This window comes from Perissodus microlepis, chromosome 9 (assembly GCF_051167445.1).
Source record: "Perissodus microlepis isolate ML-2025 ecotype Zambia chromosome 9, ASM5116744v1, whole genome shotgun sequence".
Taxonomy (NCBI): domain Eukaryota; kingdom Metazoa; phylum Chordata; class Actinopteri; order Cichliformes; family Cichlidae; genus Perissodus; species Perissodus microlepis.
In genome coordinates this window covers 15,376,368-15,390,914 of record NC_140469.1, presented here as the reverse complement: position 1 = coordinate 15,390,914, position 14,547 = coordinate 15,376,368, and the positions used below count along the sequence as shown (strand labels likewise).

Genomic DNA, 14,547 nt, shown 5'->3' with positions numbered 1-14,547 from the left:
ACCTCCCACTCTCCTCCTCTCCCCCCTCTCCGCAAAGCGCCCGAACGCCTCAACTTCGCCAAAATAACGCGCCACTGCCAAACTTTACATTTGAAAGACCCGCCTCGCTTTACACAGACTAAATTCCTCAATTATCACTTCCCATAATGCCCCCATTACAAAAATATAAGCTCGGCCACATATGATTCAATCCTCACCCATATTACATAATATTATTATATGGCCTATTTTGTGAGGCGATGGTCTGATGCTGTTTTAGACATTCATTCTTTAACACACCCATCACTTTTCTCTTGTATTCGATACGCATCCTGGATTAAGTAGCCATATACTTTGATTTTCTAAATTAAATATTAATATTATTATACTTATTATATTATTAAAAAAAGATCAATCATACGCTGGGCAAACATTTCAGGCAACAACTCCTTATTTCATAAGTATTAAAAAATCAATTCTAATAAAAATGATTCAATGTATTATGTAGAACATGAAAGAAACCATAGTTTCATTTACCTGCGTTTAATGAGTAAGAACCAGTATCGCTTTATATTATAGCATTGACTTAAAAACAAAACAAAACACACATCAGTTTTTGTATCAGGCTGATAATATTCAGACTCGAGTGCGCCAGTAGCAGCCACAGTGTTAGATAACAGCGCCCTCTGCTGTACCAGCGTATTCATTGCACTGCCTCAGATGAGGAAGGGTGGCCTGTGACGTAGTAAAGGATTGAACTGTGCACTTTAATGGGTGTTATTTGTTGTCTGACTTTGTTAATTATTATACTTGGGATTTTAAATTTGGTACCATAGTTGTAGTTTTTTCTATTCATTAAAAGAAACCCTTAGTAAAATATTTCCACTATGCTAGTCTCAACAACAAGGAGCAAGAACATGAACTAGCAGGGAGGGGGGTAAGGGTGCAAGAGAGCGCAGGTTTCACATGAATACCAACACGTGAATGCGAGAATGTATTTAAAAATAATTACTTTTATTCATAAATACATAAAACAATAATTTCGCGTTACACTCCGAGCCAGAGGGGGGAGTACTTTGTCGACCGCGACGCCCCCTCCTACAACAGTAACGGATAAAATGGCGTCCGAAAACAGCTCTGAATCTCAAGATGAGAAAGCAGCTCTTATAAACCCGGACTCAGAGCAAGATGTTCGTCAGGAGTGCGGCACAGTCGCAAAACAGCGCGAATCCAAACTGACGCTGTATCACTGGACGCAGTCGTTCAACTCTCAGAAGGTGAGTGTCATTAGCCTTTCAGCACCACAGTTCAGTGGACAGCTCCCCATAACAGGGTTAATTATGACACTGTAGGACTGCAAAAACAGCCCTGCTGCTGTAGGTGGTTTAGGCTTTGTATAAACCCGTTCCTCTTTGTTTTTTTAAATAATTAAAACAGTTAGTAGCTTGACTGCCTTTCAGCTCTGTCACGTGTAACAGCAGCTCAGGAGCACATTTCAGTGTATAGACATGAGTTTTCCATCCTTCAGGGTGTTTCACAGAAATACAGCAGGTTTTCAGACATGCTTATTTTCACTTCTCATTTCCATTACTTCTTAACAGAATCATAAGGAGGTTCAGCTTCTTCTCAATCCACCCACCTAACTATTCATGCACTTTTGCTGTAAAAAATGTAAAAAAAAAAAATGCATCTGTAATGTTTAATTAAAAGCAGGTGCTGACTGGATAAACGAGAAGCCAATGATTTATTTGAAAATTGTGGGAGGAGAAAAGAGAGCAAGATTTTATTGGCAGGGAAATAAAAACAAGCTTCCTCCACTGTCCCAGTCACAATAAGTTGTTGTTTTCCAGGTGCGTCTCGCCATAGCAGAGAAAAGTTTGCACTGTGAAGAGTACGACGTGAGCCTTCCTCTCAGCGAGCACAATGAGCCGTGGTTCATGCGTCTGAATCCGGGTGGCGAGGTTCCAGTCTTAGTTCACAATGACAATGTCATCTGTGACCCAACGCAGATCATGGACTACCTGGAGCAGAACTTCAATGACGGTGAGATTGATGCAGATGTAGCTGCTAGTCCCTAGAGGAGCTGCAGCCCAAAGCTCTCATTTATGACACCAAAACTAAAATATTATATCAAGCTTCAGCTTCTTAGAACCTTCATTTCATTGTATTTCCTGTCTGCTTTTATGCATTTCCTTGTATCACACATTTGTTGATTTTTCAATAATTTCATTGTTTTTTTTTTTTCTAAATTTTTATTTTCCCTTGGTGTGCACTGATCCATAATAGCTAAGGGTCTGCATCAAATCACCTTAGAAGGAAAGGACATCTGGTAAGCATGAAGTCATTTAAGGAGATACCCAAATGTTTTTAAATCCTCAGGGATGAAAGTGAACATAAAGGCTTTGCTGTCATCATGTCTTCTCCCTAACCTAAGTCAGTAGTGTATAAACCCATAAAAAAACCCCATAAGAAACAAAAATATTAAATTCCAAAATTTGATCCTTTTCCATGACTTGTTTGTCTCCAGAGGGCACTCCGAGGCTGGTCCCAGAAGAGGGCAGTACCTACTACCTAAGAGTGCAGCACTACAGAGAGCTGCTGGACTCACTACCCATGGATGCCTACACCCATGGCTGCCTGCTCCACCCTGAAATCACTGTGGACTCCCATATACCAGCATATGCTGCCACATGTGTACGAAGTAAGACAATCTGAGCATCATAGCTGTACAATTTTCAACTGAATATCAAAAGAGACTGTACACTATACCCTTAGTTATCCTAAATCAATTTCTGCCTTCTGAATCATTGTACTTAAAGTCAGATAAAAGCTAAAAATATATATTTTGTAACTTTACATTGATGTGCAATGTAACCTTTTTTATGATTTAGATTAAAACCTCTCATTCGCACATGTTGATACTGGCATTTCTTATTTCAAGACTCTGTAACAGTGGGATTAATTTTGTGCCTCATCATGTCTAATATTTTTCTTATTACTATTTTTTTGTGGTGACAGCACAGATCGGAAGCACACAGTCAGAGCTGATGAAACTGGCAGAGCAGAACCCAGAGCTCAAAGACGCTTATATAGCAAAACAAAAGCGCCTGAAAGTAAGTTACTCTAATTACCAGAGAGCCAAATGTCTTTATCAAGTGTCCAAATGAGCCTTGGCCATAGAGACACACTGTCCACAGCATGTTTTTGTTAAGTAATTTACTACAAATTATGTAAGAGTCACTCAGAAGTACACTGAGTAGTGAGATTTCAGACACCTACTAATCCTCTGTAATTTAGTTAGTGTCATTATGCCATCTGGTCTTGCATTGCAAGAAGTGTGCAACTTTATTTTTGTTCCATTGTGCAATTTTTAATAAAACTTTAGTGAACACATATGGAATAAATCTGGATATTTATAATTGAGCTATTCATATATATTAGAGCCATTTCTTATATTTTGTAATTTGATAATATATTGTGTTATTTAATTTAGTTTAGCCTGTCACGGTTCTTATTGTTTTGGAGCAACTGTAACCACATAATTTTCTTAGGGGTTAATAAAGTATTCAGATTCTGAAATATAAGTTAAAGAATTCAGACAAACAAAATAGTGCACATCAAATGTAGTAAACCATAAAGTAAACAGAAGCTAACTAATAAGCTAAAGAAGTGGTAGCTAGCTAGCTAGCTTTAGCAATACTGCTGTTAGTAGACTCCTAATGTAAATATGTGAAATGTAAATGTAAAATGTAAAAACTTACTTTTTTCCCCCCACACATGCAGTATTATCTGCAGCAGAGGCCTTTCATTTTTGAGGAACCAACCTCCTTGCTAATCATGTTCTTTTAATCACTAGGCAGATGTAGCTAACTTCCGCAGTAGCATAAGTTTCAGTTAGAACAAAAAAAACAAATAAACCCAAAACAAAACAGATAAACCAAAAAACTAGATAGACCAAAAAAATTAACATTTCAAAAAATGCAGTGACACTGTGTAAAATATAAGTAAAAACAGAATGAAATGTTTTGCAAATTTTATAAACCCATATTTTCATCAGAACACAAAACACATAGCAATTGTTAAAAATGAAAAAGAAGAATACTGGCCAATTTTGAATTTGATCGCAGCAACATGTAAACAGAAAACTGTGTGTCATCCACTCTTTTTAATAACAGTATGTAAATGTCTGGGAATTGATATGCACAGCTGCTGGACCTTTAGGTGAGGAATGTTGTCCCATTTTTGTCCTATAGAGGATTATAGCTTCTCAGCAATCCTGGATCTTCTTCATCATATTTTTCATTTCACTATACATCAAATATATCTAATCACGGAAAGATCTGGACGGCAGGCAGACCAATTCAGCACCCAGACTCTTCTACTACAAAGCCATGCTTTTGTAATAGACACAGTATTTGGTTTAATGTTGTCTTGCTGAAGTTTGCAAGGCCATCCCTGAAAAAATATTATCTGGATGGGATCATATGTTCCTTTAAAGCTATATATGTCTTTCAGCAATGGTGGTGCTTTTCCAGCTGCAAAGCTGCCATTATGCACCCCCATGCCATCATAGATGCAAACTTATGAACCGAGCGCTGATAACAATCCAGGTGGTCTCTCGCCTCTTTAGTCTGAAGGACACGGTGTCTGTGTTCGCCAAAAAGAACTTCACATTTTCATTCATCTGACCAAATAACAGTTTTCCACTTTGCCTCAAAGAAGATGGCGGTATTTCTGGATTATGTTCACATATGGCTTCTTCTTTTCATAATAGAGCTTTAATAAGCATTTGGGAATGTCACAGTGAACACACAGTGATTTCTCTTTCCATGACAGAATCACCCCAGTTCTTAATGCAGTGCTGTCCGAGGACCTGAAGATCACAGGCATCAAAAATAGATTTAAAGCTTTTTTCCTGATTCTCTGAATATTTTGATGATGTTATTTACTGTAAATGATGATAATAATGACTCATTATTTTTATAGCCAGTCATGTTATTGACCGTCTGCCAGTTAACCTGATTAGTTAGTCTTTTCTTGCCCCTGTCACAACTTTTTTGAGATCCGTTGCTGGCGTCAAATTTTAAATGAGTTAATATTTTTCATAAAATAGTAAAATGTCTCAGTTTAAATATTTACTATGTTTTATATATTCTCTTATGAATAAAATATTTAGTCAACAATAGTTACAGTTCTAATTTATTCTGTTTTTATTTAACGTTTACAGCATCCCAGCTGTTTTGGACTTGGAGTTGTACCACAATGAAGACATTACAATCATTCTGTGCTGTAGCAGCCTATCTGATCATTTTAGTCACTTTCTGTAAGTCCACTTAAAGTAAATATACGCTATGTGTTTATATTTTCTGTAGTCCAAGTTATTTGACCATGACAACATGAAGTACCTGAAGAAGCTTCTTGATGAACTGGAAAGCGTGATGGATCAGGTTGAGACAGAGCTACAGAGAAGGGTGGAAGAAACACCAGGTAGCCACAGCTGTTTGTCACATAGCAGATACTGTATTAATCAGTCAAAATTTGAGAGCTGTAGCTTTTTAAATAACATGTAGGATGCTTTTCTTATCTTCTTGTATTTCTTATCTTCTTGTATTTTCTTCTCCTTCCTCTTCCACTTGCAGAAGAAGGCAACCAGCCCTGGTTGTGCGGTGACTTCTTCAGCTTGGCTGACGTCTCCCTGGCAGTCACCTTACACCGGCTGAAGTTTCTCGGCCTCTCTCGTCGCTACTGGGGCAACGGTAACCGCGTGAACGTGGAAACATACTACGAACGTGTGGTGGAGCGCCCAGCCTTCAGGAGAGTACTGGGCCACGTCAACAACATCCTGATCTCTGCTGTCCTTCCTGTGGCCTTTCGCGTGGCCAGGAAGAATGCACCGGCTATTGTTGGTACCACTCTGTTGATAGGCGTTGTAGGAGGAGCCACATACCTCGCTTTTCTTTACATGAAGAAGAGGCTGACTGCCTTCAGCTGAGGGAAACTGAAGTGGTTTGAGACCAAAGAGGGGTTTAAACAAACTCAAAGTGTCTAACGCTATAACACCCAGCATACGAGCAATTAATAAACATATGTTGCCCGAAATTGTTTTTTTTGGGATGCTGGTTGCACAAAACACACTGCTGCATCACGCACCAAAGGATTGATTAGAAAGTCCAGCCAGTGCTTTTGCATGTTTTGCCATTAATCAAAGGTGCCACATCTGATGAGTATGCATCTGGATAGCACTGTGCATATTCACCAGCAACGATTTGGTAGGCAGTATGAAAAGTATGCCAACATATACAAATGCTAAAGTAGTTGGCCTGAAACAGATAATAATGGAAATATGATTGGGTCTTGCAACAAAAAGGCCATTTTAATGGGCAGATTGTTTTTACAGCACATGTGGCTGCACATGAATGCGCCATCCCTCTTCGGAAGAATCTGGACCATCCAATCATAACACAGCAGTGACGCAAATATTAGGAAATACGAGTAGACTTTCATACTGTAGCTAAAGTGATGAAAGCAATTACTATCTGAAAGCAACATATTTATAAATCCTGCACAAAAGGCATACTTGATATATATTAATGAACTAAGATGTGCACAAGCGCTGAATAAAGGCATCATTGTGTGTATTTTTTTAAATTAAGGATCAGTTTTGCTTAACGTGTGCTTTTCATTTGTTGTTTAATCAATGCCAATATTTGCATGTTAGGAAAATAAAATAAATTAAAATCTCTGTGAGCAATTTTTTCAAATCTACATAGGAAGCTGTCTACTTTTTTGGAAAGCTCATTTTCACTGTATCCCCAGCCTTCACATCTGCATATGTTTTTCTGTGTAAATGATGCTTCTGTGTTTGATAGATTGACCGCTTAACGATGGTCGAATGAGTACCGTTACAGTCAATATATCTGTCTAAAATTAAACTGCTCCCAAACAACCTCCAGTGTTCCCTGTCATTCAAATATAATTAGGAGTGCCATTAAAAATTCACGGCACACCATCGCTTAATAAGCTATCGTATATCCTACAGGTTTATTCAAAGAGAAAACAGCTAGAAACCACTCGCATTTCTCAGAACCTGGATGCAAGTCAACATCTACAGTAATCTGTTTGCCCAGTCGCAACCTCCAGGCCAACGCTGACATTTAACATATGCTCCCCTTTGATTTAAACTCCTCCTCACGTGAGCTCAGCCCCCACATAAAACAGACACATGCTAGACCTTTCAGCAAAGTCTGGCCTTTGTTGCACGGAGCTGGGTAGTGTAGCTGTCAAAGACATGCCTCACACGTGTTAAAGCCACATGTGAGCAAAGATGTCAAAAGACTTAAGTGAGGACTAGTGTACAAGTCTGGAAAATGCTGCTCTTTTGAATGGCAACCATAATGACATCATCATTTTTGTTTCAGAGTGCAGATGGGTTCTCTTGGGAGCTCTGAATGCATAAATTCTGCTGTAATTTAGCAAAGTGAGTGACCTACATTTAAAAGATTTTTGTGCCATATTAAAATTAAAATTTTCATTTGATTACAGGAAACACTAACAAAGGAAGAGTAAAAAGACTGCTTTGCAAACAAAAGCATGCCAGATTATACATATTATTTATTAAATAGAAGACGGTATCATTAACCCTGATTCTGCAACAAAACTGCAGTACTCTGACCCTATAAGCATGCATATTTACCACTAGAGGGCAGTGTTTTGTCAAAAACCTACTCATGCCAGTGAGTCTTATGGGAAGGGTCCAAATGCAGCCTTGCAGACCCAAGAAGCCAACTTCATGATACTACACAGAACAGTCATCAGGAAGTGGGGCATGCTCAGTAAACTTCTGTTTGTTCCAAAATACACATAACACTGCTACTTTTTACATATGTGGTGGAATGCGTTCAGATACATTGATTTTTTTTCTTAAGGACTTCTATATACAAGGGCAATATTTGAAGCCAAATGTGATTCAGCCCACTGACCAAATAAACCCCTTTCTGGTGCTGGTTGCGATCACAGGTTGTTCAAACGATTGGTCCTGACATCTCGGTATTCCTTTGTTTAAAATCCAGCAGGTGGTTCACAAGAATCAGCTCCGCACTTTTCAACAATGGTGACTGTTTTCTTTGTTGCAGACTCATTATGATATATTATGAGCAGTGAGTATACGAGTGTATCGCTCAACCCTCAGCACCCAGACATGTGCACCAAAATATTTGGATTGCTCCAAACACAGGGTCATGTGTTTATAGGCACTGGATTTGACAAATTAGCAGATGCATTTAAATGAACTGTTTCCAGTATTTTATTGTAAATGTTCTCTTCCCTGGCTTTTAATAGTATGTGGTTGTTTTCTGTCAAAACTTTAGATAAAATAGTTTCCTTCTTGAACTGCATTGCATTTACCTGCTTAATAAATGCGAGAGAAGTCTTGTCTGAGCACAGGGGGGTTTCTAAGAGTATTAAAAGGCTTTAACTGTAGGTGAACTGAATCACACTCAAGGATAAGATTCTTTTCACATGCTGACACACACACACACACACACACACACACACACACACACACACACACACACACACACACACACTTTAAGCCAGTCGGGCCTTGAAGGTAACAGCTTCCATTACTTTGCACCACGTGCCCACCAAAATGCAAACTGCGTGAAGAATGAAACATTATTTAGAGAGAAGGTCAGATTTTGCATACTTCCCTACCTCTGAATACCCGACGAACCAAACAGAAGGCTGAAAAGTGGTCAGACACAACCCTTTCATTTCAAATAAACACCTCCTTTTAAAGTGCACTGATGCCTTTAATGGTACCACCTAATGATTGGAGGCTGTGTAAGGTCAGGGACTGACAGGGGTTGTGAGGTGAGCAGAATCCATGTAAGGTTTCATGCATCTACCTGGCAGAAGACTATTACGGATAGAAAAAATAAGACACCATGCTGTGGCTGATGTCCTTGATGATGTGGCACTGGAGTGGAGGCTGCTTTGACCTGGTGGTTCCTTTGTGCTGTAATACGTAGACCCATAGATTATTTGAATCTCGGTTTAGTGCCTCTTTAAACCTCTTTGGCATACTTTAAAGATGGTGACTGGCATCAAATCAGACCACTAAAGCAGAGCTTTAGCGCTGCTGCCTTTCAAAAAAAGAAAATTAACTGCATCACCAGCTCCCACTAGTTCTTCATCCCCCTTTCTTCCATGAAATCACTTTTCTCTCAACATAGTTCTTCTCGCTCTCTTTTCTGTTGCTTTTCTCAGTAGGGAACGTCTGTGTGTTGGGAGGGAGTAGAGCAGGTGTCTGTTTTGGAAACGGAAAGTTGCATGGAAACCCCCAGCAGGCATAAAGACGAGCAGAAATGAGCGCAATAGAGGCTTGCGGTACAGTGCATCTGGGTGGCTGAAAGTGATGGATGGAAACCAGAGGCTTGGTGATGCAAGACAAGGGAGGGGTCAAGGACATTACTGACCTCAGGGCTAAAACGACTTGGAAAACAGACCACGGAGCAATGTGAAAGCTGCAGAATGACCTGAAATTAGGGTTGTCAAAATCGAAAGCAGTAAAAAAAAAAAAAAAAGAGATAAGAGTGATAATTATTCTTGCTAGAGCAGGGATTTGCTTGCAGGATTGCAAGTGTCTGTGCAGAAACAGGAGACAGGTGGACAGTTTGGGTGTTGAAGTAAGAGCTGTGCTGGATGTCCGCAGACAGGCAGACTGGGTAAACAGCAACCCACGCAGCAGTAGCTCGCAGCTGAGCTGACTTCCCCGTGATTCCTTCACTGCCAACTGAGAGAGTGGGATCATGACTTTTTACAGCAAGAGACTGTGAGCTGGGGTAACATTAGATTTGGGGAAATGTGGGATGCAGAAGGAAATGTCATGACAGCAAAGAAAAAGTGGTGATATAAACTTCTTCGTAACTGTTTTCCAGAAACTAGTGAAGTAATCAGAAAAGTGGAATCATCTAATCATCAAACCCTCCGTCACATCTGCAAAACCAGAGCAACAAAACGTGTCTTGCTCTCTGATTAATCCAGACAAATGTCGAAGATGTTGGAGAAGATGATGACCTCCATTTGTTCCTTGTATATACAGTGAGATTACATAATAATACTGTAGACAAGGCCAAGAAAGACTACCTCAGTCAATAGAACAGCAGCTGTTTCGCTCTTTGTGCAACCACAATTCTATTACTATTGTTGCATCACACGTCAGTCCTCCTGTCTTCTATTTCATTCTCTGATGGTTACTTTGGACACACAGTTTAGAACCAATGGGGAGAGATGTCCAGGGTTTGCTGGCGCTATCAATAACGTTCTAAAAAACCACCAACCTTTTCCAGAAAGCAGCCGGCACCACCTCTTTTAGAGCATCTGCGATATACTGTTTGCTGAGTCGACAGAGGTGGGACCTCATGATGTTGACACTACTGTTAAAATGACCCCCCGCTGGCTCGCCCTTCACAGCTTTATGATGAAACCCTGTGCCACTATTCATCCCCACATGTGCTCCTCAAATATTTAAACTTGGCCTACATAAACACTGCTGTGCAGGGGAGATGGTACCCGACGCCTTTTGGAGCCGACCTGCCGCATTATAAATCTCGGTTCAATTGGCCAGATGTGGCCAGGTCAAACACACCATCAGGTTTTTATTGTGCAAATGAATTTTCTGTGTATCATGAGGTTGCCATTTCCAGGAAAAACTACTGCTTTCAGTGGAGATCTAAGGTGATGTGGGAAATTATTTCTCAGCAGCATTTTCAGTGCAGCTGTGGCGGTGTTGGAGTTAGTTGGTTTGAAGTGGTAAAACATCCATGAGTCAAATGGACACGGTATACTGCAACAGAGGTCGCTACACCTGCAGTCTGTGCCTGTGAAAAAACTCTATGAGGAGCAACACAAGGAGTCCATGAGGAGTCCATCTTTCACACAGAGAACACTTCCACTCCCATGATCCCCCCTTGGCGATAGGGTGTGATTTAAAATGCTATATAACACCTAACATATGTCAAAACAAAGGAAAGACTTGAAATTGTCCTTAGATATCAGAATCAGTGAAAGACAGTAAAGTAATGAGCATGAACTGCTGAATAAGAACTACTCTATGCTTATGGGTTCTGTGACAGGTGGCGCATAGTGTATTATTTATCCCTTCAGTTCCCTCAAAGGTGCCCTTAAATAACCCACAACTCCCACACATGTGTGTTCATCTTCTGTAAATAAAACGTATAATCTTGCATTACCTGGCAGCCTGTGGTTCGGATGCATGCGACAGCCAGACATGAGTCCTCGACTCTGAAAGAAGATGTGAGGTTTACACACATCCCTCAACTCTGAGGTTCTCAGTTTGGTTTTACAGCTATGACTTAAGCAAGCCAGTGAACTAGCAACATCTCACATGAGACCATTTTTCTGCACTCTGCACTAGTTCCCCCCGTGTTTGCTTGGGTTCTCTCCAGGCACTCTGGCTCCCTCCCACAGTTCAAAGACATGCAGTGTTAATTTGGGTTTGCTCTTAGCCATGCATCGGACTGGTGACAAACATAAAACAGTAATGCAGAAACATAAATTAAAGTGGAAAGGATCATTCCAGATATTTTTACTGACTGTCAGCACACAGAAGAAATATCAGAAATATTAATGGTTTCACTTACTGTGAAATTTTATTGAACTGTTAGTGGTTGTAACACTGACTGTAAAGATGTCAGATGCATGCAGTTGCAATGATATCATACAATAAACCTACACTTGCCCGCTCCCTTATTCACAATGTTCAGATTAGAAGACTTTTTACACCAGATGCCCTTTTCATCTGAAACTGGGCATCTCTTATTTGTTACACAAATGTGTGTAAACGACTACACTATGGATCCACCAGGTAATGATGTCATATGATATGAAATTATATGATTATATAAACAGTAAAAGAGAGCATTGCTTGGCATATTCAAAACCTTCCAGTCTATGAGCACAACAACTTAGCATGACCACATTAACAGTTTTCTGTGCACACAGCCATACACTGTAAATAAAAGATGGGCATGACCACTTTGGTTAGTAAAAGCACGTTTATATCCTCAAGGTGAGCGTTCAATGCCATCTTGCTGGTTTGAAATTGGACATGATGACGGATGAGTAGCTTCAACTGAAAAACCGAGTGACACCGTAGACCCGCCCTAAAACATTGTCTGCTTTATCATCATTGTAACAGGTACCGTAATTTAAAAAACACCAAAAAGCCCATCATGTTATATTCAGTTATTTAATTTAATAGAACAAAATTATTTCACTCACCAGGAAAGTTTTTATATTGCAATCATAGATCAGTTGAAGGAGGACCTGATGACTTCCTACTAGCAGACCATTAAAAAAAACACGCTTCTGCTTCGGCTTTGCCTTTCACACACCAACAGCACACACAAACATCCTTTTATGTTGCAGTCTATAAAGCAAGCACACACAAACACTAATCTGTTGCCCATTGGCATTATTAGACATTCATTTATAATGTGATTGTAATTGTCTCCTTCTGTTATGCCAATGAGATTGTAATGAAGTTATATATTGCCCTATCAATGCAATCTCGATTAGCCTTTCCTCATATTGATAGCTGTGAATGCTACACGCAAGGCAACGAGAAAAATCCAAGTGAGGAACCGAATCGATGAAAATCGGCTGAGCTGGAGCGCTCTGATGGCAGCTTGTCCTCTCTGAACTTGTAAAGGCAACGACTGAGCACAATAATACAATCTGACTGTTGTTGCAAAAACTCTTTTCCTGAGGGGAATTTCCTTTGACAAAGTGAAGATTTGAAAACAAATCCTCTTTGAGGGGGATGAAGGGGGGTGGGTGGGATGTTTGTTGTGGGCATCTGATTCTCACTGGGACAGAAGCCTTTGGGATTTGGGGTTATATTTGATCTTGCAACCTTTGAACTGGTGGTATAGTTCTTTAAATGTCCACTTATCTTCACACAGACGTTCCATTTGTGTCCCAAATTCCACATCTCTGTTACAAACCAACATGCTATTTTCAAGATGGCTGCCAGGAAAGGAGCCTTACCGGGAGTGCGCTGAGACTTGAGCAAGCTTCAAGCTCAAGGTGATTCACTGCTGACAGTGAATGCAAATTGCTGCTGCTGCCACAAAACATCTGCTTTTGTTCTTTAAAAGAATACTTCATAATCTTAATAAGGTTCTTCTCTTTTCCACCATATCAACTATGCATTTCTTTTTTGTTTTTTTGTACAAAAGGCCAATTAAGGAGGTACACACTGTACTACCATCAGACTCTTGAGGTCACAGGGGACAAATCAAGAAGCTCAGAGGATTATGCTATGAAACTGAAACAACAAAATGAACACGTTGTAACCGGCATCAAAATTAAACACATGCGTGACACACTTAGTTTCACAGGATGTCAGCCATAACATACCCCTAAAAAACTTAACAAAGACATGAAAACATGCTGACTCTGTGGATTATCTCTGAGAAGTGAGCAGGATAACAGGTGAAACTATATATGGTATTCTAAGCAGGCACTGGAAAAGCAGATTATGCATTGGCAGGATTTTTGCGGCCTCCTTGCCAAGCACAATACTCGACATAATGAGAAACACTTGTTTCGACATGAACAATCCACCAAGCCGCACAGCATTCGAAAGGAACCGAGCGAGCTCGTGTTTTACTGTGTCATTAACACTGATTATTTTCGGTGGCCTTGGCTCGCAGCCGCAGAGTTATCCCAATGTGACATCTCCTATAAAAATATATGGCTTTATAAATGCCCTCGAGGTGTAGATCGCAAGTGGCGCACAGGAGGTAGTCTATACGGTAGAGCATTTTTGAGGAGGAAACAAAACATTTCAAAGGAAATGAAGAGAAAGGGCTGCAACACAAACCATATTCATAACTGCTTCACAGGAAACTGGCTTTTCTTTTTATTGCTGTCTTACGATGAATACTTTGTCTTGTGGAGCCCATCTAACACGAGATACTGTTACTGAAAGAACAAATGAATAAACAATGTGTTTCTGTGTGACCAAATGTTGTCCAAGCGAAACAAATGAAACATTTAAAAAAAGCCATAATAAAATGACAGCTTCTTCTTTCTAATCACAAAACCCCCCGCATGTTGAATATGAAAAAGAGGAGAAATAGCTAAAGGACAGTCAGTCTATCAGGGGGTTTCTGTGATGCCAAAGGTTAATGCTCTTCTTTCCATCTCTTATGAAACAGTACTGTAACTACACCACTGGGATTTTAAAGTGAATGCATCTGTTGGGTAGGGATGAGGAAAACTGCATGGCAATAATCCTTCAACCAGAAACAAAGAGACTCATACACAATCCTCCCGTGTCTGTTTATTTGAAGCCCATTTCAATTCTGTTGTTTAAAAAAAAAAAAAAAAGCAAAACTGAAAATAAAATGAGCTTTAAAAGTTTCTTATTTGGCTGTGTATCTCAGCAGTGCGATACAAAGAGAAGAATTAAATGGCAGAGGGTTTTATTGACACGGCTGTATCGATGGAGGATTGGAGAGGTCTGTTTTCTCTGACTAG

At 39.8% G+C, this 14,547-nt stretch overlaps 1 protein-coding gene across 1 annotated transcript; it reads left to right on the top strand.

The window, feature by feature from the left end:
- Positions 1-1,059: 1,059 nt before the first annotated feature.
- gdap1 (ganglioside induced differentiation associated protein 1) lies at positions 1,060-6,925 on the top strand. The gene is made up of 6 exons (XM_084939195.1): positions 1,060-1,256; positions 1,830-2,022; positions 2,507-2,680; positions 2,998-3,092; positions 5,352-5,466; positions 5,619-6,925. The coding sequence occupies exons 1-6, from the start codon at positions 1,098-1,100 to the stop codon at positions 5,969-5,971; spliced, it is 1,089 nt and encodes a 362-aa protein (XP_084795321.1). The 5' UTR covers positions 1,060-1,097; the 3' UTR covers positions 5,972-6,925.
- Positions 6,926-14,547: the final 7,622 nt, after the last annotated feature.